This window comes from Callorhinus ursinus, unplaced genomic scaffold (assembly GCF_003265705.2).
Source record: "Callorhinus ursinus isolate GAN/ISIS: 27379988/994484 unplaced genomic scaffold, GSC_fseal_2.0 scaffold43, whole genome shotgun sequence".
NCBI classification, from domain to species: Eukaryota; Metazoa; Chordata; class Mammalia; order Carnivora; family Otariidae; genus Callorhinus; species Callorhinus ursinus.
The window spans coordinates 511,000-538,747 of NW_027397105.1; the positions used below are offsets into that span (position 1 = coordinate 511,000).

The following is a 27,748-nucleotide window of genomic DNA, read 5'->3' on the forward strand; positions in this document are numbered from 1 at the left end:
ACGCCATCTTGACTTTCAAGTGGCTTGATGTGCTCTGTGAAATGTTAATCCTCCAGGGTGAAATCCAAGCCGCTTCATCCTCAGAACCCCCAGTAGCAGTGGTGGTGGTGAGCGAGGAGCCACGACATTTCTTCTCCTAGAGCACAAGGGATCTATTCAACAAACTCACCGCTGCAGGACAAAAAACTATTCTTGTATCAGATCGACGGAGGGAATCGGTCCAAGGGCAAAGACAATTTGAGGCTTATGTCCTGTTTCCTGTGCAAAAGTGAGCCCTGAGGGGGGACCCCGGGTGGCAGGGACCTGCGAAGATGCAGCGTTTCCAACGCTTCTGCAGCTCGGGGGTGGGCCTGGGAACCCACAGGTGGACGAGCCCCCCGGGGGGCTCTGCTGCACAGGGCTGCCCACGTTCCAGAAACGCTTGACGGCGTCCGCAAGATTCCATAGCGTGTGTCATTAAAACTACCAGGAGCACAAGATCAGACTCTGTGGTAAAGGAGAGTAAACATACTCACATTTTCCAGGGTGTGGCCCATTCAGACTCTCCCTGGCCCACGTGCGTACCAGCTCGTAGGTGTGTATGGACACCGCACATGCGTTTGGCATCCTGAACTGTACTTTGAAATAGAACACTAAGAAAGAGTCATTATTTACGCAATTAACAACTCCACAGTCAACCTGTAACACAACTCACAATGAATAACATCGTTTTTACCATGTAATACTAATTCTCTTACAGCTGCCAGGATCGGGCCAGGCTGCCCAAGCTTCTTCAGAAGGCCTGGCTGGCCCCTGTACCCACTATCATCCTCTGTCTCCTGGAAACTGGGTCTTCAGACCTGGACGTTGGATAATCTCCTCATCCAGAACAGACAGGTGTGTGGCCAGACGTACTCTGCGCACTTAGGGGCCTGTTCTTTATAAACTCTGTGAAATACACGATTTATGTGGAAAAAGAAAGCCCTTCAAGAAAAGAAAGCCCTCACACTTGACTTTTCCTGGAAAATTCTGGTATTTTCATTAGGAAATGCCATCCAGTGTAATCATATATATATTTTTAATTTTTTTGGAACTCATTTATTTAATTAAGAAGATCCCTGAGTGGTTATTTTATTCCAGAAGCTCTTTTAAGTATTAGCCAAACTTCTTCTTTAAAGCAATTTGCAGTGAACATAATACATACTGATTATGTGTTATCTACCTTCCTATGACCAATGTAAGATGAAATAATGTCAAAAACAATGATTTTGGGGGCACCTAGGTGGCTCAGTCAGTGAAGCATCTGCCTTGGGCTCAGGTCATGATCCCAGGGTCCTGGATCAAGCCCGGCATCGGTCTCCTTGCTCAGCGGGGAGTCTGCTTCTCCCTCTGACCCTCCCCCCTCTCATGTGCTCTCTCTCAAGTAAATAAATAAAAAATCTTAAAAAAAAAGAATTTTAAGAGATTATAATAAGTTTTTTTCCTGTGAAGATCGCTGGGTCTAATTCTTCAGTCTCTAGATAAACAGGGAATTTGAGAATTAAATAGACGTGGAACATGTTTTATTTTTTGTGGTTAAGGGGAAATATATCATGGGGTGAGGGCTGAATCATAATGAATGAACAAATAGGAAATTCCACCAGAGAAATGGAAATTGTTTAAAAAAGTAACCAAGGGATTGAATCCTTATTTGTTTATTTATTTGAGAGAGAGAGTGCGAGAGAGCACAAGCAGGGGGAGCGGTGGAGGGAGAGGGAGAAGCAGGCTTCCTGCCGAGCAGGGAGCCCGATGCGGGGCTCGATCCCAGGACCCCGGGACCATGACCCGAGCTGAAGGCGGGCACTTCACTGACTGAGCCCCCCAGGCGTCCGGGATCATTTACTGAATACAGTACACTGCCTTGCCTGGTAAATGATGTTCTTCTGACACCAAGCACCTAACAAAAAAAAAGGACAAAAAGTATTTATTGACCATCTTTGCATACATTTCCTTTAATGCACATGGTGCCCTGTAAGAGAGATGTTGTTGTGTTCATTGTTCACAGATAAGGAAACTGAGGTGCAGAAAAACAGGTGTCCAAGGTCACCAGCTGCTACTCTACTTTCACCAGTTCCTTATGCATCCTTCGGGGATATTTATGCGTGTACAAGAAAACACGCCTAGGTTTTTGTTTTAAGAAAAGAGTAGTCTTTCCTCTTGTGGGTCTCCTTTGCTGTCATGTGACTTCCACACTCACAACACCTCTGATACCAGGCGTGTGGGGTTTTCCCCACAGCAGGCGATTCGGCAACACCAGCTCTGTGTTCTTGGATTTCTGACCCAGTTCTGACCCTGTCTCCCCAGAGATAGCGCCAGATCCCACAGGGTAAGGGCTCAGTCCCGTGAATCTGCCCCACTTCAGATGCCAATGGAAAGTAGTAGGTCCCCTGGCTACCCACAGCTCCCGTTTGACTTGGCTACAGATCAGAGGTTCCCATGACCTCTTTCCCCTTGGATTTGGTGATTTGCTGGAAAAGCTCACAGAACTCAGGGAAATGCTTGCTTACATTTACTGGTTTATCAAAGGACATGACAGAGGTCACCGGGGAGCAGCCAGAGGAAGAGGTGAGCAGGGCGAGGTCTGGGAGGGTCCTGAGCACGGGAGCTTCTGTCCCCGTGGAGTTGGGGTGCGTCACCTGCCCCCCCCCGGGTGGATGTGTTCACCAGCCCGGAAACCCCCAATCCCGACTATTGCGGTTTTACGGAGGCGTCCCTGTGAGGACATGATTGATTATTAACTGTTTGGGGCTCCTCTCCCCTCTCTGGGGAGCGGGGGTCAAGGCTGAAAACTCCAAGCTTCCAGTCCTGGCTCCATCCTTCTGCGGATCAGACCCCAGCCGGGAGCCAGCCAGGAGCCCACCCAGAGTCCCCTCGATAGGACCAACAAGGCTCCCGGTGTTCTGGCCACTTCGGAGTTTGCAGGGGTTTCAGGAGCACTGTGCTGGGAACAGAGATGAAGACCAAATACAACTTTCTTACTATAAATCCCAAGGTCACAATTTTCTCCCCCCTGTTTTGTACAAGAGCGTACGATTCCAACATTCCTGCCCATTGATTCTTGTTGTTTGTCTGTTCGTTGAACATTAACCCTTGCAGAGGATTTCATGTGGTTACATAAGGACCTTCCCTGTTCTTTCATAGCTTTACGGTTTACGACGTAAGGATATGCCACAATTTCTTTAACAAGTCTGCTCTTGAGGGTATCGTAAGTTGGTCCTGGTCTTTTCTATTGTCAGTGTTGTGGAGTGAATATCATCATGCGTGTGGGCATCACTGTAAAGCCAGGCCGTAGTTCCTTTTGATGACCTCTGGCCTTATTTTTGGAGCACCTGGTGGAGCCCAGGATATTTAACACATTTGACCTTTGGTTTAGGTGCCTAGACAGCAGTCAGGAGCAAGTGCTCTGAGTCTGATCCAACAGACACACCTACTTGGAGTGTCTCCAAAAAAAGAACCCCTTAAAGCTCGGAAACAAAAGACGTTTCATAAACGTTAATCCAGCAGTTTTGGAGATGAGGGACCACCTGTCATCATCAAAGTCAAACTGCCAAAGCACCACCGAGATTCTGCTGTGACCCAGGAGCCCGGGTGTCCAGAGGCAGGACCGGCTGGAAGCAGGGCTCCCGCCTGGATGTGATCGCTGCGGGAAGGAGCTCACAGGACGGCTCCCCAAGACGGATGGGGGCTCTCACAGGGTCCCTCATGTCACCCACTTGTCTTTAAGGACAGAACATAGTGAAGGCCACTTAGCTCAGATTCCAGAAGGCACATATGGGCTCGACGCATTACCAGGTTCAGAGAAGGTCTCAGTCAAGCCTCTGGCACTCCACTCTGAGAAGGCCACCGTGGACCACCGTGGAAATGACCGGCAGGGTCCCCCTGAGCATGTGAGTGAGCACAGTGCTCAGACGGTGGGCTCAGTGCTTGGGAACAGGCTCTAGCTCCTGGTCCTTAACACCCCATTTTGGGCTCAGGTTGACTCCGCTGAGGTGGACCTGGAACTCCAGTTACGGATCTGTATCAGCTTCAGGATCTATTACTTCTCCTTATTTAACACATGTAGCTGCATAATAATGAGACAATTCTGCAGCTGAGGAGTAGCAAATGATATTTATTTTCCAGGCTTACAAACTCAAGTTCTTGCAAGCTTTAAAACTTATTTTAAAGCTTGCGAGAGGAAATTTTTGGTTTCAAAATAGATGTGCTTACAATATCTCTTATTCCTTGTCATACTTGGGGACGTCAGACAAATAGCAGCCCACGTGTAATCCTCACTAAAGCTGGTGTGGGCTGTGTTGTGACTGAGCGGCACGCTGCTGGTCATGACAACAGAATGCCCCCTGGCAGGTGGCCTGAGCCTTTCCTGGCACTGATGGAAGGTGGCATATATGCCTCATTGGGTCAGTCTGATATGGATATACACATGCAGGCCTGTGTTTTTAAAAAGCTCTGCTCAATAAACCCTTCTTAATGAAAATGTAGCTCTGGGCTTCTGGGGTTACACAGTGCCCTCCTTCTCAGGTTCAAAATGAGGAACATGGTCAGAGAGGGGAAGTGACATGTTCAAGGGCCGTTGGCAGAAGCAGGAGAAGCCCCCCTGTCTATACCCCCTGTGATCCCAGGGCTCCTGCCGCGCTCGTTGGCAGTTCATTTCAGCTTTGCGAAGGGCCTGGTGAAGTGTGCTATGATCGAAAGCTCTTGTTCTGGGTATTTTGATGCTGAAAAGCCATCCTATGAAATCTGCTCCATTAAAATCACCACCTCCTTCCGGAGTGGGTGTATTACATACAATTTTGGACTACAGGTAAACTGGGACAAGTCAGGAGGAGAGATGGTGGGGTGGAAGCTTAGAAATGCTGTCACCCAAAGAAGGGTCGAAGGAGCTGGAATAGTCAGCCTGGAGAATTCTTGTCGGAGAAAGGGCAGATGCTTTTAAATATGTAAAGGTAGCTCATGCGGAGGAAAAATCAGACTTATTCTGTATGGCCCAAGATGTAAACTAGCACCCATGCATGGAAACTACCAGAAGGCTTTTCCAGCACAGCAGCCCCAGGAAGGACTGCCTTGGGAGGTGATGAGCATCCTGTCACTGGGCGTGTTCAAGCACTGGGCAACCTCTGTGGATGCTGCAGAAGATATTCACATCAGACAACCTTTCAAGTTCCTTGCAATTCCAAGCATCGGATTCTCTTCAAAGGTATCTCAAAAATTCCAAAGTAAACCCATAGATTTAAAAACCACCAATATTGCTTCCCAAAGTTCTTTCATGCAAAATGAAATAAAGGGGAGTAGAACTTTGGCACCACGTATACTCCGTGGCTAGAAAGTCTGAAGGAATAGAGCTATGAGCTGTACGTAAGCCGTCAGAAATGCACAGCGGCACCATGAGGAACAAGATAACCATGTGCCTTCCATGGTCCTCAAGTGTGTTCATTTTTTGATCACAGGAATTCATAAATGTATAGTAATATTACTTATGGTCACTTTCTATAATACCAGTGATACTGGTTTCCCTTTATGATGGTGATACAAAGCCTCCTTTTAAAGTAATTATGCTTCCATGTAAAAATGAGTGCAGTTGAGGGAAAACACCAAAGTAACTTTACGGTGGTGCATGGCTGGGTCAGTAAGAAGTTGGTGCCAGAATGACTCGGGTTTGGGAAACACAGCTTTATTCCAACCGGCGAAAATCTCAAAATCATGTAAAGCTTCAATGCCGCTTGCCTGAATATTTCTACTTTGTAAGCTTTGGTGGCATGCTTGCTAATTTAGCAGATTCTAAGCCTTGTGCTGGATGCTCCATTAATCCCCACCCACAGCCTGGCGCCAGACGCACGTGGAGTGTTTAGTGATGATCAGTTCTTTCACACTTCCTCTGCCGGGCTCAGTCCTTTGCTTGCTTGCATGTGCAAAATAAGGTTTTTCTTTTTTTCAAATGCCTGTAATTACACTGGAACTCCAGAATAAATAGCAAAGGAGAGTTCTTTCTCCTTCCTTCTCTCTTAAGCACATGGAGAGATGCAGCAGCGTTAGGCCTTCAGAGCGCGGACCACCCCCAGAGAGGGGCCGATGTCCCTTCATCCCAGAGCTCGGGCGAGGGTCTCAGGGCTCTCCCAGCGCCTCTACCCCGTCGGGGAGGGCGAGGGTTACCTCTGCTCATGGATGCAGATACAACGGTGACCTACGATCATAACCCACAGAGCTGATTTCAGTACTTCTGCCGATTCTACCGTTTCCAACAGTCCCAGGAAGCCTGCGGGTCTGCAAATTGGGGGCGCCCCCAGGGTGGGGCCTCGCGCCTGGCGGGCTTTCCAGGACGCCGCCCCCTTCTGTCGCCCAAGTGCGGGAGCCCCGCGCACTCGGGAGCCGCACGACCCCCAACCGGCTCCCGCGCGCAGCTTCCACCGCGACCGCAGCCAGCTCTGCTGGCTCCTCGATGGGACCCGCACGCGGTGAAGCGCCGCGAGCCCCTTAAATAGCCGATCCTTGGGAGGGCGGGGATATGAATATGAATATGCATGTGAAACACCACCTCCCCTGCATGCCATTGGACAGGCGGCTGCTTAATATCCATGACGCTTTGCGGGTCTCCCGGGCGCTCCGACGCCTCGTGAGACCTGGGGGCGGGCCTCACGAGGCCAAGCCTCCTCTGATTGGTTGTCCTTAGAGGGGACGTGGCCTTCGATTGGCTGCTGTAAAGGGGTGGCGCGTTCCATCACATGGGCGGGAGATTCGAATGCCCATTTTCTGGGTTTCGGGCTGTGAGGACGACGACCTGTCCGTATTTCTCCCCCACTGGGTAATCCCTTTATTTTCTACCTGTGAGTGCCTCACCAGTATTACAGCCCTGGCGCACATATCCCGAGCGTTGTCCTCGCATTCCATAGCCGGACAAGTTGCTCCCGACCCCGACCCCGGGCCCCCGACCCTCCCGGCCGCAGCCGCCCCGGCCTCCCGCACCTCCTCCCGCGGCGCCGGGTCGGTGGTCCCGTGTCCAGGCCCAACCCGCTGAGCACCGGGAGCGCCGCGGCGGGGCCAGGGCTGGGCGCAGGGCGCCGCCCCCAGGCTCGGGGCCATGATGGCTGTCCCCCGCGGGCGTGGGAGGTGGGCACCGCCGTGTCCCCAGTCTATGTCCCCGGCTGCCGCGCGGCCGCAGGGTCGCGCCTGTGCAGAGACGCGCGGCCGCGGCCCCGCCCCCTTCGCCTGGGGGACGCGTCGCGGGTTGCCACGGAGACGCGCCGTTTACCCGGTGGTTCTGCGGGAGCCGCTGGCGAGCGTGTGGTCCGTCGGTCCCGCAGGCGCCGCGGTGAGTGCAGGCCGCCCAACCTCCGGCCCCGGCCTGGACCCCGTCCCAGCCCCCGCCGGCCTCCTCTCCATCTCCCCGGGGGCTGCTCGGGTGCATTTTGAGCCCGCACCCGGAGGGACTCTGGGAGCTGCGGGAGGGTGGGGGCCCTGAGGGCCGTGGGCGGGCAGCTGTCCCCGGGGGGCTTAGTGCGGAGCGGGTGGGGTGGTGGTGGTGCGGAGCGGGTGGGCACGCCCCCCCCCCCCCCCCCCCGCAGGCCACCTTCTGGCTTTTCTTTGTTCTGCGTGCGGAGGGCTCATATCACCTGCTGGGTGGGCCCCATACCCAGCTCTGAGTGTACAGATGCCACGTGTGTTCATCTGTTCAGGAAATGTGGCTGGTTCCTCCGTCTGCAGAATGTCCTAAAAGTGAACACTGCCTAGGCCCAGCCATTCTGATGAGTCATAAAAATGTGTGCTTGTGGTCACCAAAAGACACATGTGAGAATAGCACCGCCCCAGAACCCAAATATCCATACAAAGGAGAAGAGACAGGGGAGCGGGGTGTAGTCAGTGTCCCGCAAAGAGACCCCAAAACCCAAAGACCGTGGCTCTGTGGGTGATGGGGACGAATCTTACAGACATAATGTTGAATGGAGGGGGTCAGATATAAGAGTACACACTGGGCAATTCCATTTACACGGAGTCTGGAAATACCAAAACTAATTCCTAGTGGTCGCACCGTGGGAGCGCAGGTGGAGGGCACTGACCAGAAGGGAGCCGAGGTGCCGGCTACACAGATTTTGTGTACAGATGATGGTGTATGCACCTTTGGGTATGTATATCACACTTGAGTAAAAACAGACATAAAAAAAGACCAGTTGCTTTCGGTGAAACTAAACAAATGTCTGTCTTTGTGACCAGGACTTTGGAAAACCGACATGGCCAAACTACTACAACCTCCTCCCAAGTTCTTGCCCTCAGAGTGGCACATCGCTAACAAGAACCAGTACCACAGAGCGGAGGCCCAGAGGTCGCGGTCCGAACGCCTGGTGGCAGAGAGCCAGAGGCTTGTGGACGAGATTGAAAAGACCACCAGGAAGTCTCAAAGCGATGTAGAAAAGAAACTAGGTAAAATGACCTACTTGCTACATTTGCACCCCAGCCCGGATGCCACGGCGAGGTGTAGCCACGCTGCCGTCTGTGTTCCGTGGTCAGGAGGGGCAATGGAGTACCTTGGGGGAAAACATATGTTTGTCAGGTTCTGTCTTTAAGCTCACTGCCCTAAGACAGAGGATGGTAGCCCAGCCTGCTTTCCAGCCTCCATCGTTCGTTTTCTTATGGATTTGATGCACTTACTGAGCATCTAAGAGATGGCTGGGCTGCCCGGTCTCTCTGGACAATGAAGTGCAAACCCAGACCCTGCAGAAAGAGGTCCCAGTTAGCACGCTAGCCTTGTAGCCTCAAATATAATCAGGTGAGGGTCAGAGACATTTGAGGAGTGCCTCTAGCATGACAGACACCCGGACAGGCAGACAGACAGACACACAAGGCAAAGGAAAAAATATGCCATAAAATATTCAGGAAATTTGGAGAAGACACTGCATCTAGGAAACAAGAGAACCTTGAAAAAGAACACTCAGGGAATAAGAAAGCATCCTTGGGAATTAAAAATGTGAGAGCATGCTTGTAAAAATCAAAAGAAGGGTTGAAAGAGAAAGTTGAAGAATCTCCAGGAAGTAGAGAAACAAAGACAAAGAGGTGGATGGATAATAGGAGAGGAAGGGTAAGAATTAGGGGACCCACAGGGAGGCTCCTTATCTAACAGGGATTCCAGAGGGGCACAGAGAAGAGGAAGAGAGGAAACTGTCTGCGGAGGAATCCTAGGAAATCCCCTTGAGCCAAAGGGTCTGTTTCCAGCTTCTGGCATAAGACTGAGTACTGCTGACACTAGGAAAACAGGGAAGAGACCCCTGAAAGGCTTTGGGGTCACACAGAGAATCGGGAAGTCTCCACGGGAACTCGGGAGACTAGAGGAAATGAAGCCATGTCATCAAGACTCTAAATGAAAATCACCTACAACCTAGAAATTGACAGGTAACCGAAGTCAAAACAATGAAGGCATTTTCAGACCTGCACGCTTTCACCTTGCGTGCACCCGTCTCTGAGGAGGGCGTGCTTCAGCAGGTGGAGAGGGAGGGAAGGAGCAGGTGGTAGCTAGGAAGGGGGTGGTGGCAGGTGCAGGGTGAGGGGGTTCTGGAACCTGTGACCATCGCCAGCGAGCAGGAGGGAGGGTGGGAGGAGAAAGCGCTTCAGGGCAGAGGTCCTGGGAAGAAGCAAACCCAGCAGGTTCCTTTATGGGGCTGAAAATGCTGGGGGGTGTTTATGGTTCTGTTAGAAAGTCCGAGGAAACATTAGTCATGAGTCTCTGGAAAGTGAAACAAAAACATGACTACCAGCCCCTCCAAAAACCAACAGAAAATTGTACATGAGAAATTGATTGTAGTGCACCACACGGCTCAGGTGCAAATAGTGCTTACGCATTTATGGTCTTGTAAACAAGCGTGGAGCTGTTTTGTGACAAAATGGCATGCAGCCCTACGGGGAAGACCGAGGAACAGGAGCGTGTTGTCCGAGAGCAAATCCTGGCTTTCAGTCACAGGAAATTGGTAGGTATCATTTAAACTGATCATGAATAAGTAGCAGTGTGAGCAAATTCCAGGAGAAATTCTGAAAGCATTTAAAAAGTGATTGCTCCCGGGGTGCCCGGGTGGCTCAGCTGGCTGAGCATTGGACTCTTGCTGTCGGCTCAGGTCATGCTCTCAGGGTCGTGGTATCGAGCCCCGTGTTGGGCTCTGCGCTCAGTGGGGAGTCTGCTTGCGATTCTCTCTCCCTCTGCCCTTCCCTCCCCCACCTCTAAAATAAATAAATAAATCTTAAAAAAAAAAACTGCACTGCTCCCAGAAAGCAGGAGTGGGTGGGGACAGGTCAGAGAACTGCAACACCGGTGCTGGTGGACTTCTCAACATACGTCTAGATCTTTGATAAAATTAAAAGGTATTAAAAACAGCAGGTGTTAAAGGTTTAGAGTCAACCAGCGTGGACGATGTTTGCATTAATTGGGTGTTGACCTTGCAAGAAGAGATTCCTTCCCTCCCTCCCGCTGCCTCCACCCTGCCATCCCCTAATCAGCACTTACAGGGTGGAAAGGGGTGCCAGGCAGCGAAGAACACGCTGGGGTCGTTTGAGGATGGTCTTTACGTTTCTGATCCCAGAGCTGGCGGCACCCGGAGTGGACTGACCTACGTGTGACACCGTGTGCTTTCTCTGTGTGCCTCAGAGCAGAGACTCGAGGAAGTCAGGTTCTGGAAGAAGGAGCAGGATGACAAGCTCGAGCAGCTGGTGTACGTCACGGAGGACCTGCTCACCTACCAGGCCAGGCTGGTGAACGCGCTGGAGAGCATGAAGGAGCCCCTGCATATCACCCAGATGTGCCTGGAATACAGGTGGGAGTCGCTGTCATGTGGGACCCGGTGCTGGGAATAGAATCCATCTGCGCTCGGGGCGGGGTCCCAGCGAGGCCGGCGAGCACGTGTTCTCCGGAGCCTGCCGTGCTGGGCAGGGAAGGAGCTCTTCACTACCTTACTTTAAATGTTAAGTTAGGACTAGGTTTGGCTGCAGAGACTCAGAAAACTGTAAAATAACACTGAATTTAAGTAGGGCCATTCTTTCTCTCTCAGGGTGAGGGAGTTTGGAGGAAGTCAGTGTGGGGCTGGCATGGTGTGGTCTCAGGGCTCTGCCACATGGGTTCACTCCCCAGGTGACCTCATGACTCCAGATGGCAGCCAGCGCTCCAGCCACTCCGTCCATGCTCCAGCAAGTAGGAATAATTAGGGTTTGGTGTTCCCCATTTGCCTGTGCAGCCTATTGACTGGAGCTTAGTCACAGGGCCACACCAGCAGAAATTGGGAACTGGGTGTCTCTATTGTGGACAGGCAGCGTGGGTCCAGTTCCTAGAGGATAAGTCTGTGCCAGTACAGAGAGCCTCACGGAAGCACTTTGTAATCCAGAGAGCCCTGTGCAAACATACCTTTTTATCGTCATTTCCCTCCTTCAAGTCCTGTGAGTGGGCGATATTCTCTGCTCGGGGGAGGCACTCGGGTCCCCACCCGTTCGCGGTCACAGCCCCGACACAGGCCCCTCCACGTCCGGTGCCCGACATGTTGTGAGTGCCCGCCCCGGGGGATGTGGACGTTGCATTGTTATTTCATGGTAGAGCACCTTTCTGGGTTCAAACCCTTGGCAAAAATCAGGACGAGGTCCTGTTTCCAGGAAAGAGACACATGTCTTCACAATTCTAAGTCAAAAGGACATTTCCAATGAACAGATTAGAAGGAAAAGTCTTCCGGAATCATGGCCAAATGGAGGGGAACAGTGCATCTGGCATTTTTCTGACCAGGTGACCAGGGGCCGATGGATCTTGCTTCCTTGGGTTTTGGATATTTTGAAGCCTCCCAGATCCTGACTCATGCCCATCCCCGACCACGCCATCCAGATGGGTTGCCTCATACTCTAACCCGTGGTCCAGGTAGCTCTGCGTGGCTTGAGCACCCCTGCGTGTGCTCGATGACCAGCCCCTTCCTCTTGGCCAGGGAGAAGCGGGTCGGCATTGACCTGGTGCACGATGAGGTGGAACAGGAGCTTGTGAAGGAGGTCGAGATCATCCGCGGGGTGATGGCTCTGCTGACCCGCACCCTGGAGGAGATGTCTGAGCAGATCAGGTGCAGCTCCCCGCGGCACGTCCCAGAAGGAGGCTGGGTGGGAACACAACACGCAGCTTGAGCCCCACGGGACAGCCGCCCACCGGCCGTGGATGGGGACGGGTGGATTCACCCTGATGGTGAACTGGAGCCCTTTCCTGGACCGCTCCCATCAGCGGGTCTTGAAGATGAGGCCAGTTAGTTAAGCCGTCACCCGGCGTCCAGCAGTGTGTGTGGTGCTGGGGGTGGCCTGGAGGCAAGCAGGTGCCACGTCCCACACCAGACCCAGTGATGGCTCGGCGCTGGCTCGTTGCCCCCGGGAACCTGTGGGGCTGCCCGGCGCTGCAGTGGGAGACCCCACGCCTCCTTCCTTCAGGCTGAACCGCTCGGCCAAGTACAACCTGGAGAAGGACTTGAAGGACAAGTTTGTGGCCCTGACCATCGACGATATCTGCTTCTCCCTCAACAACAACTCCCCGAATATCCACTACTCGGAGAAGGCTGTGAGGGTGGAGCCAAAGTGAGTGGGGCCCCCGTCCCTGGCCGTGAGGGTCCAGCCACGGTGAGTGGGGCCCCCGTCCCTGGCCGTGAGGGTCCAGCCACGGTGAGTGGGGCCCCTGTCCCTGGCAGAGGGCAGCCCAAGGGTTATTCTGACGTGGTGCTGAGCAGCCCGTGGTCCTGCTTTGGGAGCATCTGATGTCAAATCCTTATAAATGGTGAGAATTGGTTTGAATACCTGTCCTGTTTTCAGACGTCCCGAGGGCAGGCTGATAGTTCCCCGGGCTCCCCTTCCCAGGCACACCCGCAGAGACAACCCGTGTGGGGGCGTGTTCTACATACTTGTAGGAAGGTGCACAATCGCAGCCGTCTGGTCTGACAACTTATCACCACCATCCTTATGTTTGCTGTGTAATCTGTTATCCGAAAAGCAGCAGCTTAATGTGACGTGCACTTAATATCCGGAGTTCCTGCGGGCGCCCTGCTCGCGTCCCTGCTTGTATTCCCCGGTCAGGTCGGGTCAGGTCAGGCCGGGGCAGCCAGACTGCGGGCCCGTCTGAGGCTGCACTGACCCCCAACCATGCTGACCGGGTGAGGGGCAGCCTGGTGGGCGAGCCTCTTCTCTGGCCACGGTGGTACCAGGCACTGGCTTCTCCCACGGCGGGCAGTGGCCCCACAGAGTGCCCAAGACATGCCTGCCTTGTCTTCCCCTGACCCCAGCGGCATCTCTCACTTGCATTTGTGGGGAGCGACCTTAGTTCAGCCACCACTCGGTGGGGAGATTGCACAGCTGTGCAGACCAGAAGGCGGGTCCCCACCCAGGGTCCCCACGTGTCTGGCACCTGGCCTAGGAGATAAAGCTCGGCACCAGCATAGATTTCGGGACCCCGCTCCTCCACAGCCCAGACACGCTGTGAGGGACTGTGTGGCTTCCCTTGCAGCTCCGTGAGTCTGGAAGACTGGCTGGACTTCTCCAACAGCAACGTGGAGAAGGCCGACAGGCAGAGGAACAACTCACTGGCGCTGAAGGCCCTGGTGGACCGGATCCTGTCACAGACAGCCAACGACCTGCGTAGGCAGTGCGACGTGGTGGACACGGTGTTCAGGAACGGGCTGAAGGAGACCAAGGCTGCCAGGGACCAGCTGGCCACCCACCTAGCCAAAGTGAGTGCCCTGGAGGGGGGCCGCCGGGCCGGGCTGCCGGCCTCTGGGCTTGCGCTCGCGGGCTGACCAGGGGGGAGGTGTGCTCACAGCTCCCCGTCTTTGCAGCAGGGCATGGGCTTCTGGGGACCAGAGGGGACTTGGCCCCACTCTGGGCCTCAGTTCCTCTTGCGTGAGATGTGGCCGCGGGCTGGAGGGTGTTGACCACCTTTGTGACTCTGACATTTCCCTGAGTCAGTTTCCGCACACCCCGCGGCCGGCCTGGGATTCTGGCTCCTTGTGCCTCTCCATTCCCTGGGACATGCTGGTAAACCAGCACTCAGGAAACAATTCAAAACACAAGGCTCTGATTTTTTGCATTTGCAGGTTTCTGTGGTGGAAATACGTCCACCACAGTCAGTTTCAAGCTGCCTATTTAACAGTGAGCTGGCAAGGTTCCCGAATAGTGAGTGATCGGAGCCCCGTGAGGCAGCACCCCTGGGTCCTGAGCATAGGTGGTGGGTCCGGAAGGAGATATGTGGGCAGGAAGGGCGGGCAGGCTCTCATGCACATCGGGGGCAGCTGGGTAGCACTGCCCCAGAGGATCGGACACAGCCCCGTGTGCCATTCACCGTCTCTAGCAGCCCTTCCCAAAAGGTGGAAAGTCACATGTTTTATTTGACCCAACACATCAAGAATATTGCTTTAGCGTGTTATCAGTGTACATAATTAGTGACGTAGTTTACATTCTTTTTTTAAAAACCAAGTCTTCAAAACCTGACGTGTATTTTGCACTCCAGCCCGTCTGGTTTGGGGCTAGGCTTGCAGGTGCTGGCGCAGTCCCGGGGATGGGACCCTCTTCCTCAGCTGTGGGAGGGCCCCAGAGAAGGTTCCTGGCAGGTGTGGGCTAGAGACAGTGGCCCCAAAACCCATGCGCCAGAGGAGCTAGCCCACATTTAATCTGCAATCGTCCTCGTACTGAGAAGAGTCGTGGCTGAAGAGACCAAGTGGGGAAATCAGTCAGGGTCCCATCAAGGTGAAGATAGGACTTAACATGGGGACTCTTCCCTCTCTTATGGGCCAGTTGGCCAATGGAGAGTGGCACTGCCCAGATGGGTGGCCTTGCTCTGTGAGCAGCTGGGTCAGGGAGCATGTGGGGACCCCGTCCTGGTTCTAGAGAAAAGCCTCTCTCTGGTCAACCTGTGGCCAGAAGAGACAGGAGGCTGAGAAGACCAGCCCCCAAGGCAACGGTGGGGTGACCCCGTTTCGTCTTTGGAGGCACATTTGTTTCCTTACTGGGCATATTTTAGCCCCAGCAAGATTTAAAATTAAGAAAAGGAATGTTTAATCTAACCCAGGGTTTAGGTTATCTTAAGGGGACAGCACACTTTCTCTATAAAGGGTCAGATAGCAACTATTTTAGGCTTTGTGGACCAATAGGCCAAATCAAGGAATTCTATATGGGATTTATAGAATAAGAAAGAAAACAAACATCCACAAACATCTCATTGCCAACCCTGAAGATAAAATAATAATGATTGAGTCTAGTTTTTTGGAATACAGGCTTACTGAATAAAAGGAAGTAATTCTGTTTGGAGGAGCACCAATATCTTGCTTTTTTGGGGTTCACAGTTAGCATTTTCCATCAAAATCTATGGGAAATGTGAAGCCTGATCTATAATGAGACTTCTACACATTTCATCTTTGAACACGTCTTTTCGTTCAGACCAGCTCTGCCCAAGAAGAGCAGTATGTAAGCGTAGGGTTTAACGGGCAGACCTGTCGCTTAGGACTCTACTAAAGCCACTCAGTATTTGATCATAGTGGCTGAGGATGGTCCTTGTTCAGAGGAATTTCAGTCTTGGCCCTGAGCTAATTAAAATAGATTACAGGAAAATTTCACCACCGCTGAAACCCTGAACTGCTGAGTAGTTGGGAAAGTCAACTTCTGTTTCTGACAAAAAGTCATGGAACTTACAATGGTCAAATCCATGGGAGCTCACAGAGTGTATTGTTGGCGCTCCTGGTTCTGTAACACGACAGATGCAGATGTTTTCTGCAAAGTGCTTTGTGAGGAATAGCACAGCAGACACCCAGAAGCTCCACGTGGCTTGTGTTTCCACAAGCTCTGTCAACAGGGTCCCCACGTCTTAGCAGATTCCGCTTCAGGTTGCACTGAATTCGTGTTTTCTCAGCTTTTTGAAAATACCCTCACCAGCGGTTTTAATGTGAGCACTCAAGAGGCTGAATCTTTAGTTGCTGCAAACAGCATGGGCTCCTGCATAAGGCACAGCTGAGCAGTATCAGGTCCCTGCCCGCTCAGGAAGAGCCAGGAAACTCGTGCACAATCCCGTGCCACATTTCTTATTGACTACTGATGTTCCAACATCCTTAACTCCCCAAGCAGCTCTTCCTGCAGAAAGACTAATAGTCTTCAACAGGGTGATACTCTCTGGACACCCTCCCTCAGCTGCCGACGTCGATCCCGACTGAACGAACTCACTGTCAGGTGGGTTGTCCTTGCTTGGCAGACAGAACAGCCACTTGGAGTCTTACTTTCGGCCTCATTTTCGTTTTTGTGAAGAAATTCTGCAGTGAGGAGATACTGTGTTTTGGATGTCTTATGTTTCGGGGCACCTGGGTGGCTTGGTCAGTTGAGCATCTGTCTTCAGCTCAGGTCATGATCCCGGGGTCCTGGGATCGAGTCCTACATCAGGCTCCTTCCTCCGTGGGGAGCCTGCTTCTCCCTCTCCCTCTGCTGCTCCCCCTGCTTGTGCTCTCTCCGTCATTCTCTCTCAAATAAATAAAATCCTTTTAAGAACCTCCAACAATAAGAAAACAAGCCAATTAAAAAATAGCAAAAGATCTGAACAGACATGTCACCAAAGGAGATGTGCCAATGGTGAATAAGCTCAGATGTCACCAGGGACTCGCACATTCAAACAAGGCGATACCCCCGCCCGCCTACAGCAAACCCAACACATTGACGGTGCCCGATGCTGGCGAGGACGTGGTGCAGTAGGGGCTCTCGTTCTGGGCCGGTGGGAGCACAGAATGGTGTAGCCACCAGGGAAGGCATCTTGGTGGTCTCTTATGAACATAGGCATACGACCCAGCGGTCTCACTCCCGGGTAGTTACCCAAAGGTGCCGAACACTCATGTCCACACAAAACCCTGCATGTGAATGGTTATGGTGGCTCTATTCATAATCACCAAAACTTGGAAGCAACCAAGATGTCCTTCAGTAAATGAATGGATGAGGAAACTGTGGTCCATCCAGACAATGGAACGTTATTTAGCAACAAAGAGAAACAAGGCATCAAGCTCCCCAAAAAGATGTGGAGGAGACTTACGTGCAATCGCTAAATGAAAGAAGTCAATCTGAAGCCCGTACCATGTGATCCCACCTATGAGACGTTCTGGAAAAGCCATGACTACGGAGCCAGTGAGATCCGTGGTTGTCAGGGGAGCGGTTTTAGGGCCGTGAAGCCACTCCGCATGACACTGTGCATGTCCCAAACCTACAGGATGTCCACCACAAGCAGTGAGCCCTGACATCAGCCAGGGACTTTAGTTAATACCATGTTGGTGTTGGTTCGCCTGCTGTAACAAAAGCACCACACTGACCCCAGATGTTAATAACAGAACAAACCCGCATCCAGGGAGGGGGGGGTGCATGACTCTGGATTCACCGCTCAACTTCGCTGAAACCCTAAAGCTGCTCTGAGAAATAGTCTATTAATGAAGATTTCTTTTTTAATTTCACAATCTGTACAAAAACAGTCAGCAGACTGGATTTGGCCAGACTGCTGATTCCCGAGCTAACCCATAGTAATAGTAATTTTGTTTTAAAGAATCTGTATCTTGGGTATTTTAAGTATTTGTAAAACTTAAGAGAATGTAGGCTGCTTTTAAAAAATTATCACTTAAAATACATAGTTGAGTAATTGACTTCTGCCTATGATTTCAAGCTGGCATTTTGTTAAGTTTAAAGACAGGGCTGACATGTTTATGAGAAGCTAAGAGTCATCATTTTCACTGGTTTGTCTGATTGACACCATTTTTTAAGGGCTCCATTGGCTTTGTTAAGACAATGCAAGCGTTTTTGTTTTTTACAGATTTGATTTTGGGGGGAGAGGGGCAGAGGGACAAGCAGACTCCCGGCTGAGTGTGGAGCCCACCATCACGTCACAGGGCTCCATCCCAGGACCCTGAGATCATGACCTCAGCTGAAATCAAGAGTCAGATGCTCAACTGACTGAGCCACCCAGGCGCCCCAGGACAATGCAAGCATTTATAAAGAGTTATACATCACGTTTATAAATGCTGCTTAAAATATATGTTTAAAGGATTTTAATTAAGTTTGAAGTGGGAGCAACTGTTAGTCAAAATTAACTTAGAGTGATCATGAACATTTGTTTACAAGTAGTATTACATCTGGGAACTGAATGTAAGAAAAGCTTAGGAGAGGGTCCCCTGGGTGGCTCAGGTGGTTAGGCGGCCGACTCTTGATTTCAGCTCCAGTTGTGGATCTCAGGGCTGTGGGATCGAGCCCCGAAGAGGGCTCTGCGCTCAGCGTGGAGTCTGCTTCTCTCTCTCCCTCTGCCTACCTTCCCTGGTGCTTGCTCTCTCAAATAAATAAAATCTTAAAAAAAGAAAAGCTTATGGAATATTAGAAAACCAAATGCAACGTGTGGGTCTCATTTGGAGTCTAATTTGAACAAACCAACTCTTAAAAAAATATATGGGACAATCAGGGAAATTTGAATACTGTAAGATATTACATGATAGTAAAGATTTATTTTTTGGGTGTAATAAAGATACTGTAGTTAGGTTAAAAGAAAAAAGAGACCTATTTTAAAAACACATACTCAACAATTCAAGACTAATGGGATATAATATCTGGGATTTGCTTTGACATAATTGAGCTGATGGGCAGGGTTGGAATGGAGAGAACCGGCTGTGTATTGATCATTGATTGCATTGATGAGGGGCACACAAGGGTCATTATCCTCTCTACTTCTGTGTGCGTCTGGAAATTTCCATGATGCAAAGTTAAAACTAAAAAAGCTTAAAGAAGAAATTAAATTTTAAGCTAGTTAAATATTAATCTAAAGGCCCAAGTAATTTCTAAGTGATTTTTCCTGTGCACAAAGCCACCATCAGAGAAACCCCAGAAACTGGTTGTATGGTCTTTTCAGGCTTCTAGGGGCAGAACTCGGGCCAGTGGTTCGCTTCCAGGGAGCCCACCCCCCGGGAGGGGACGAAGCCACAATGGCCAGTCATGTCCATTCCGCCTGCGAGTTTCCGAGGGCGGGTGCGGCCCCTCGCCCACCGGCAGTCACGGCTGCAGGGAGGAGAGGTCAGGCACGTTGTGGGGTCCTGCTGGGGATCACAACAGACCTGAGCGTGAGCGCCACCAGCCTTCACTTCCTCCAACCCTTCCGCAAGGTCATGGAGGAGATTGCTTGCCAGGAGAAGAACATCACTGTTCTGGAAAAGGCCATCCTGGACCAAGAAGGTCCCGCCAAGGTGGTTCACACACGCCTGGAGACCAGAACACACCGGCCTAACGTGGAGCTGTGCCGCGACGTGGTGCAGTACCGGCTGCTCAAGGAGGTCGGGGAGATTGCCCACAACGTGGCCAGGTAGGTGGGCCGCATGTGCGTGGGGGAGTCTGCTGGGTGCTCGGGTCTCTCCCCAGGGCAGCCTTCACTAAAGGCAGCCACACTGAAAACCCGTCCTGACGTTTACATTTTTCTAGAGCCCCAACCCAGATGTTTAGGTCAAAGTCGGCATTTTAAATGTTGGTGGTTCTCCGGGTTTTCTGCCCGGGGCCACTGATTTGAAGTCTCCATCTGGAGGGAAGGGAGGGGGCACGTGTCCTTTGGCTTCCCCTGGAGAGAGCAACGCAGAGAGAGGAGTCACGGTCCTGTGCGCCCTCTCCTCCAGACTGAAGGAAGCCTTAGCCTGGGCTCAGATGGAGCTGAAGGGCCTGAATCGCAGGCAGCTGATCCTGCAGGAGGAGATCCAGGTCAAGGAGAACACCATCTACATCGACGAGGTGCTGTGCATGCACATGAGGAAGTCCATCCCCCTGCGGGACGGGGGCGACCAGGGCGAGTGGGCCGGGGGCCTCTGCCCCGACGCCGTCTGCTGACAGCACCCGTGGGGCAGACGCTGAGTAAACCGTGTCACAATTGGGTGCAGAACTCTCATTTCAGGGAGGCCGACTGCAGGCAGGGCCTGGAACCCCGGGTGGGGCTTGAGGGTTTGGGGGGATGGCTCCGTGCTGCTGGTGGGCAGTGCTGGCTTGAGTTACATCCCCGCGTATCCCTGCGTCTGTCCGCGCAGGCCATTCCTCCACATGATGGACTTGCGGCCAGGGGGGCAGTCCAGGACCCTTCCTTCCTTCGCATTCCGCCGAGTGCGGGTCTGGTTCCCTTCTGGAGACTCGCCCGTCTTCCTCGTCACAGGCACCAGATACCCCTTGGCTCTCCCGATTCCTCTTCCCTGGGAGACCATGCGGGCGCTGCTGACTCAGACCCCCCTTCAAGTCTTACAGAGAGCAGATGGGAGCCCTGACGCCAGAGCCCCCAACTGCCTGGCACCTGCAGGCATCTCTGGGCCCCTTTCTGCTGGGAGACGTGAAGAGGACACACGGGGCCAGAGGGCCGTCCAGCCCCCAGGAAGTGAGCTGAGTGGTGGGGCCTGAGGAGCCGGTGGGCCAGGCGGCTACAGTCTGGGGTCATGGGGTACGGGGGGCAGGGACGCTCACGGTTCACCGGTTGGCAGGGGCACCGTGGGCCCTTGTCGGCTGCAGGGTGGGGGCTGCTCAGGGCAGGTGGGTCTGGGCGGCTGCCACGGAGGGAGACAGGGAGGTGCCTCCTTTAGCACCAGGAGGGCACGGGGAGGATTTTGGCTATTGTTTTCCCTCCTGAGTGTAAACAGAGAGGTGTTGGCCTCCAGATCGATTAATAATCACTGGGAGTATTTTTCTTTCTCCATTCTCAAGTAACAGTAAAGCCAAAGAGAAAAACATCCTCCCATGCCTGCCGCAGGTTCAAGTCAGTGGTTGGATTGTAGGTTCTGGAGACAGAGCTGGGTTGAGGTTCCCGTCACACCCAGCCCGTGGGGCTCCATGGGCTGAGCGAGCCGTGGGCACAGTCCCCACCCCGTACCCACGTCATTTCTGCGAAGCAGTAGCCGCAGCTGGGGCTGCATTTCGCGTCCATGTCCAACAATCAGGGTGGTTCTGCACCTCCCACAGCCTCCCGCACAGCCGCTGTCCCAGGGAGGCCCATGGCCGTGCCCTCACTCCTGACATCCAAGGGGCACCTTCCATGGGCCCTCTTGTGGAGGCGCTGCAACACTCTGTGCTAACATTCGGCTCCCCTGTGCTTAGGGGTGACCCACGCCTAGGGTCGGCCAAGCTCCTCCCACTCCTAGGGTCACCTGTAAAGGGACAATTGGCCGGATGGCCCAGACCCCTTCCCATCTTTGACGGTCTCTGTGTCTGGCCGCCAAGCTCCACTCGTGGTGTCTTGAGGCACAGACAGTCTCAGACGTGGTCCCCACTCCCAGGAGGTTTACTGTCTAAGTCCAGAGAGTCTGTGCTATCAGCAAGGGGTGCCCCTAACCTCCGAGGCTGAGGGCATCAGCTTCATGCCAAGCTGTGCTGCCCACCCAGGTGCTGAGCGTCACCTCCCCGGTGCTGAGGGTCACCTCCCAGGTGCCGAGCGTCACCTCCCTGGTGCCGAGTGTCACCTCCCTGGTGCTGAGTGTCACCTCCCGGGTGCTGAGCATTACCTCCCCAGTGCTGAGTGTCACCTCTGGGTGCTGAGCAAATATGCAGCCCTCTCAGGCCGACGACCTAGGGACGTTGCTGGGTGCTCTTCTGCTCTAGCTTGGAGGGGTCCCAGTGCCCCTCCCCAGCTTAGAAGACAGATCCGAGTTTGTGCTGATTATGGGATTGTGCAGGATTATGGGGCCTGTCCCTGGGGATGAGGCCAGCAGGGGGTGAGGACTCTGTGGGAAACCTTTCTTGTGGACACAGCTCTGGGGGGGCTCAGTGGCTCCCCCTGGTTCGGATCTGCCTGCGGTGTGGCCCTGACAGGTTCGTCCACCTCCCAGAGCTTCAGTTGCCCCACTGGCAAGACAAATGAAGCCTGGCTAGTAAGCCTGTGGTCTGATGGGACACGGTAGGCTTGGCCACATCAGTTGTGCATGGTGTCCGTGACATTGGGGCGTGTCTTGCTGCTTAAGGAAGGACATGTCTTATTGCTCGTAAGATGGGCCAAGACAAAACAGGACTTTGAAATAATGAGTTGCTGCAAACAAAGGTGGAATCACACCTCGACAAAGTCTTCATTCACTCAACGAACAGCGAGTGGGTGGGTTTGGGCCCAGGCTGGGTTTTTTCCAACCTGTACTTTGCCAAATGTGGAGGAATGGGAACCAGATTAATTATCCAAGCACCACCCAGGGAAGCCGGGCAGATTTCTCACACGGCAATGCCCGGCCAGTGAGTGGAAATTTCCGTGAGCATCCTCTCTGGGGGGTGTCTGGGCGGGAGGCAGGAAGGGGGAGGCACCCACCAAGAGGGGTGTTTGTGTTTATGAAAGATTGTTTCTATCAGGTTACACTGGGTGACATTTTTTCTGGGACAGTGACATCCGTCTTTCTAACAAGGTCATAAAGGTTGTATTCATATCTGTTTTACTCAGAAAGCTTGGTTCTTGAGAACTCCATCTCACACTGCAGCATTTCTAAGCTAAACATAGTAAACGGAGGTTTTCACAATTCTTTCGAGCGCTCTTGCGCTTCACACAGGTTGCAGATCCAACTCCAAATCTCCTTGCCATGGGAGGCGGTCAGTGGTCATTAAGAGAATGGCCGTGGACTCGGGGTGGCTTTGACACGCTTCTTGCGCTTCCTGGGCGACTGACCTTGGGCAGGTTCGCCTTGCTAAGCCCCATTTTCTTAGCTCTGAAAGAGGGAGGACAGTCTCCACCTGCCAGAGCCGTTGTGGGGGGTTCAGGGAGGCTGTGCCCCACACCCCGCACGCACGGAGTGTGCCACGGAGTGCTGGGGCGGGAGGGAGAGTCCCGGTGCTGAAACACCTGCGTGACCCCTGGGAAGCCGCCCCCTTTTCTGAGGCTGTTTCCTCATTAAACACCACGAAAGCCACCATCTGTGGAACACCTAGGGGCAGGCTTATGCACGGAGGAACACGCATTAAATCACCATTCCCCGAGGCAGACTCCATGGGGCGTGCGCTCCCTTCTCCACGTGCAACAGAGAAGCTGGCCCCCAGGGAGGCCGATACGCACCCAAGGCACGAATGTGGCCATTGACACTTAGGTTCAGTGTCTGGGACCCCATCCCAGCTTTATTTGTGTGTTAGGGACCTTAGCAACTAAGCCCTGAATGGGGCACAGAACTCGGGGTCACAGCAATCAGCGTGGTTTCAGGACCCTTCAGCCCGCAGTCGAAGGCCCCTCTCTGAGAGTCTTTTCAAAAACAAGAACTGCCCTTTGGTTGTAACTTTGCCTGTGGGTAATGGTGTAGCACCTCCGGGGACCACGGTCCCCCTTTCCTTACCCGGCTGGAAATTCAGAGGAGGTGGCCCCCATCTGTCCCCAGGGCTGCTTCCCCTCCCCCCAGCAGCCTGGAGGAGACACCAGGGCGGCAGAATGCACATCCTGCTCATCGACGGGGTCAAGACCACGTCGAAGTTCTGCGTGTTTCCTCCCAGAACCTGCTGCTCTTTGCAGACCCACAGCCGGGCGTGGCACGTGGGAAAAGGACGGGCGTGAACCGGAGGCTGTGGCCCACGGAGGTCACGAGTCTGTGGCTGGCTCCATCTACCACTGGGTTTACGGGCCTCGTGCGCGCGGCACTTTCCCAGGGGACTCGGCTGCGCCGGGTCCTGCTTCCGCTCCCCGGTCGGGGGAGTCTCCGTGTCCTCCAGACCTGTGGTCAGGGGATCCACGGGTCAAACTATTTTAACAACAAGACATCACTTGGGAGACCACCACGCGGGAGTCAGGAGTTCCTTCTGGCTCGGAGCAGGCTGCATGGACAAGCGGGAACGTCCCCCCCTCTTGGAGGACCTGCGGGCACACTGCCACCTGGGCAGGCAGCACCAGCGCCGGGGGCTCCCGCGGGTCACCAGGGACAGCGGGCATTTGCCCCCAGCTGTGTGCTGGGAGTGAGGTGGTGAGGGACAACTCCGAGTGCCTGAGGGAGGGTGTGAAAAAGCAGAGCCACAGGACAGAGGAGAGGCTAGCCCTGGGTCGTTGGTAAAGATAGCACTTTAAGGTCCCACCACCAGCGATCCCAGCCTTCCGGGCGTCAGCTGGGGTTGAACTGGCAAAAAGGAGCCTGGAGGAAGGGGGAGGGGTGGGCGCCGGGGCCTCCCTCACAGAGCACTCGCTACATCATGGGGTACGCGATGACGAAGTAGTTGAGCTCCGCGTCGATGAGCTTTCTGTACCTCCTGTGGATCTCGCGCAGGGTCCTGTCCTCGTCATTGGTCTCGTACCTGTTCGTGTAAATTCTTACCTGCACCAGCACAGACACAGCGCACACGGTGGGGCTGTGCCCCGCGGCACCGCGCCCACCCCAGCCCGGGACATGCACGGCTGGCCCAAACCCAGCCGCTGAGGAAGGGAGCTCCGGGTTCCCTCCCGGGAAGCAAACCCCCAGGGCACACACGAGGGGGACGCGCTGCCCGTCCGGCCGCCCAGCCGCACGCCTGACCCTGACGCCAGACGCACCCCCGCCCCCTGCTCTAGGCCCGGGAGCCGGGGCCCTACCTTGAGAGTGCGCAGGGAACACTGCCCTTCCTCCTGACTCTTCAGGATCCGCTCCACAAACCTGACGTCCAGGAAAGCCCAGATCTTGAAGTAGAACAGCTTCCTACAGGACAAGACCAGGAGGTGCAGCTCCTCGTCCAGGGACTCGTGGTTGTTGTTGAACTCGAACGTCAGTTTCTGGAAAAGCACCAGAGGGGAGACAGGGTGGGCAGAGATGCTGGAACTGGCTGGGTCATTCTGCTGCAGCCCCATGGCCCAGCTGACAGTGATCCCCAGGCTGCAGGGAAGAGACGGGGACACGCGGGTGACTCCATCCAACTTGGCAAGATGCATCTGGGGTTCAGAGACCACGGCGCTGGTCCCAGCCCTGCCGCCAACCGGCCAGGCACCTGGCCAGCCACTGCCCCTCGAGCCCCCTGCTGGTGGTATTTGTAGCAACGGATATCAATCCCCCAGCCTTCTGTGCGGCCCTTGGGAAGGACAAAATGATTCTGGTTTTATAGACGGGGAAGCTGGTTGGCTAGAGAACAGCCCACCCCTTGGCGCTCCTCAGTGATTCGCTCTGTCTGGTTTGGACTCTCTGTTTCCTGTGCTGCTGGGAGGTGGGGGGGCCTGCTGTCCCCTGTGGGGGCCCCTTCTTGCTCAGAAGGGGCACACAGGGGCTTTCTTCGGTTGGCAGCCAGCCAGAGACTCCCTTGTGTTCCACGCAGAGAAGTGAGCTGCCGTCACCCACCATGATCCTGGGGGGCCTGGGGACGCTGCTCTGTTAGCCTGGTAGCATTTCCCAGAACCTCAGGGTGGACCCAGTGCATGCCGGCCCCACCGGGAGCCTCTCCCCTGGGGAAGCCGGTGACCTGAGCGGTGGCCGCTCCCCACCAGCCTCCCAGCCCTCGGGCCCAACCCACCTGCAGAGTGTGCCGGAAGGTGGGCAGGAGATCCGTGAGCGTGGGCCTCATCGACCAGTCGGGGTCACTGAAGTAGCAGCTCCTCAGGCTGAGGCTCCGGATTGGGATCTCCTGCAAGAGGATCCGGGCCAGGCGCTCGTACTTCATGACCCGCTCAAAGAAGAAGTTCACCTTCAGGTTGGTGGCGTGCCTGGCCAGCTTGGCCCAGGACATGCCCCAGATGACCTGCCCGTGGGGGTCGTGGATGTGGCATTTGATGTTCATGGTCCAGAGGGTCCCGGCATTGTTCTCACACAGGTTCTCGAGCAGCTCGTCCGAGATGCAGTTGTAATTGAGCGTCAGGGACGCCAGGCTGTGGAATGTGGCCATGGTCCTGGTGAACTGGGCACTGCTGTACACAGCCAGGTGGTGGCTGAAGTAGTCCTCGATGTTGAGCTGCGACACCACGCTCTCACTCCGCAAGTAGCTCAGGGAGTTGAGCACCATGCAGCCCTGCTCCACGGTCAGCCGGGCCCCCTTCAGGTTGAGGTAGTCCAGGTGCTTGCCCACTTTCTTTAAGAAGAAGCTCAAGCTTTTGATGAAGGAGCTCCGGATGCTGTTCCTCCAGACCAGGCGGTCCAGCTCCAGTTGCTGGACGGACAGAGATTTCAGACGGTTGTTGCTCTTGCCTAGACACGACAGGAGGCCTCGCATGGTGACCTGGAACTTCTTGGTCAGAATGGCGTTGTAAGGGTTCAGAAATTTGATCTCCAGGTGCTCCAGATAACGACCAAACTTCTTGACGTACCAAAGAGCTGACTCGAATTCAGACGCATGTACCCTGGAGGGCCTCCCGCTGAACGTGATGGTCCTGTATCGCCAGAGGTCAGCCGAGAACATCATCTGGTTCCACTTTCTGCAGACCAGGGCGGCTCTGGACCGGTCCCTGTCTCCCAGCCACCAGAAAACACGACGCAGGCACACATCAGGCAGACTGGCCCAGCAGCTCTGGTCTTGGGGCTGGATCGGTTGGCTGTCTTCATCCATCAAGGAACTGGATGTCCAGAGCAGCTGTGTGGTAGGCAGGGCTTTCAAAAATGAGAAAAGAAAAGCAACCACTCGTTTTCTGTGGGGAATAGAAAGGAAGAACCATTATTACCAAACGGAAATTAGACCCAGCCGAATGAACTCGACACTCTGCATGGGTAGCAGGCCCTGGGCCCGCGCAGGCGGGGACAGTCATGGATCTGGCTTGCAGGGGCACATATGCAAAGACTCGGTCCTTGGGGGTCTCCCGGGGTTGCACCCAGGACTCAGTTACAGCACAGCGGGAGAAGCGAGAGGGCTCGGGCATGATCGCGGTGCAGGGGGCACAAACGGGGGCTGGTTAATTCTGTCTGGGGAAGGAGGAAGTAGACGGGGTTGCTCAGAGGAGGTGACACCCGAGTGGGGCTTTGCAGGGTGAGTAGGAGCTGTGAAGCCGACCAGCTTGGCCTGGTGGTGGTAGAGAAGGAACCGAGGCACTGGGCCAGGCAAGGTCAACCTGTTCGGAAGCAATGCCGTCAGTCTTGAGGTACAGAAAGGGCCCTCCAGGCAGGAGGAAGAAGGATGGCCCAGAGCAGAGTTCAGGCTCCGAGCCTGGGGCTAGGGCAGCAGGACTGCAGGAATGGGTGGGTTTGTGGGTTTTTCGCAGGACACGATTTGGAAACTGGATAACGAGGCAGGGAGCGCTGGAAGGTCTCTGAGCTGGCCTCTCAGAAGAAGAATGTCTTCTGAGGAAGGGCAACATGATGATGCTTGGGTTTTGCACGTGGTCCCCCTACCAGGCTAGGGAGGCTGGCGCACAGCCAGGCCAACAGCCTGCCTGATGCGCCGAGCCCTTAGCCTTTCTACAGCTATCTGCCGGAGTCTTTGTGACCTTCTGCTTTCAGTGCTTCCCCGGCCTGAAAACTCTCCTTCTTCCCTTTACCACTTCCAAAGCCCCCCGTCTTCAAGGTGCAAGCCCTACCGCTCCACAACACTTTCAGTGGCTACATTACCAAGTGGCCCAAAATTACGTAGCGCCTAAAAAGGCAGGGCTGGAGGAACTCTGAGAATTACTTCTTTACAGATGGAAACTGAGGCCCAGGGAGGTGAAGGGGCTTGCCTATGGTCACACAGCAGGTTGGTGACAGATCTTGGCTGAGGGACACGATAAGCATAGTTCTCAGTTCAGGACAGACATTTGTGCAAGAGCACTCTTTGGTTTTACTCCTTTGATGTCCTCGTCTGCACTGCTGTCCTCACTGCTGTCCTCACTACTGTCCTCACTGATGTCCACACTGCTGTCCACACTGCTGTCCGCACT

The 27,748-nt window shown here is 54.0% G+C and overlaps 2 protein-coding genes across 8 annotated transcripts in view; one reads left to right on the top strand and one right to left on the bottom strand.

Moving 5' to 3' along the window:
* Positions 1 to 2,564: 2,564 nt before the first annotated feature.
* TEKT1 (tektin 1) lies at positions 2,565 to 19,901 on the top strand. Of its 3 annotated transcripts, XM_073881535.1 has the most exons (9): positions 7,292 to 7,324; positions 8,033 to 8,134; positions 8,224 to 8,430; positions 10,640 to 10,805; positions 11,952 to 12,080; positions 12,436 to 12,579; positions 13,499 to 13,721; positions 19,149 to 19,345; positions 19,650 to 19,901. In XM_073881535.1, exons 2-9 carry the CDS (start codon positions 8,113 to 8,115, stop codon positions 19,855 to 19,857), a joined length of 1,296 nt encoding a protein of 431 aa, XP_073737636.1. In that variant the 5' UTR covers positions 7,292 to 7,324; positions 8,033 to 8,112; the 3' UTR covers positions 19,858 to 19,901. The 3 variants fall into 3 exon arrangements, with proteins under 3 accessions (XP_073737635.1, XP_025720028.2, XP_073737636.1); XM_073881534.1 differs by lacking the exons at positions 7,292 to 7,324; positions 8,033 to 8,134 and adding an exon at positions 2,565 to 2,583; XM_025864243.2 differs by lacking the exon at positions 8,033 to 8,134 and having other exon boundaries at positions 7,233 to 7,324.
* Positions 19,902 to 22,970: 3,069 nt separating this feature from the next.
* FBXO39 (F-box protein 39) overlaps positions 22,971 to 27,748 on the bottom strand; it is a 7,134-nt gene continuing 2,356 nt past the window's right edge. For 2 of the 5 annotated variants that reach the window (XM_073881537.1, XM_073881539.1), the window contains 3 exons: positions 25,423 to 26,527; positions 24,518 to 24,694; positions 22,971 to 23,672 (listed from right to left, as the gene is read on the bottom strand). In XM_073881537.1, coding sequence (XP_073737638.1) covers positions 23,418 to 23,672; positions 24,518 to 24,694; positions 25,423 to 26,448 — 1,458 coding nt within the window. In that variant the 5' untranslated portion in view covers positions 26,449 to 26,527 and the 3' untranslated portion in view covers positions 22,971 to 23,417. Of the gene's footprint in view, positions 23,673 to 23,995; positions 24,264 to 24,517; positions 24,695 to 25,422; positions 26,528 to 27,748 lie in introns of those variants that run through there. The other 3 variants (XM_073881536.1, XM_073881540.1, XM_025864257.2) reach the window with 3 other exon arrangements.

Coding starts and splice junctions, on each gene's coding strand:
- TEKT1 (XM_073881535.1), top strand. CDS start 8,113: ATGATGGTGTATGCACCTTTGG. Junction 8,431..10,639: donor CGATGTAGAAAAGAAACTAG/GTAAAATGACCT, acceptor TGTGTGCCTCAG/AGCAGAGACTCGAGGAAGTC. Junction 12,081..12,435: donor GAGATGTCTGAGCAGATCAG/GTGCAGCTCCCC, acceptor TCCTTCCTTCAG/GCTGAACCGCTCGGCCAAGT.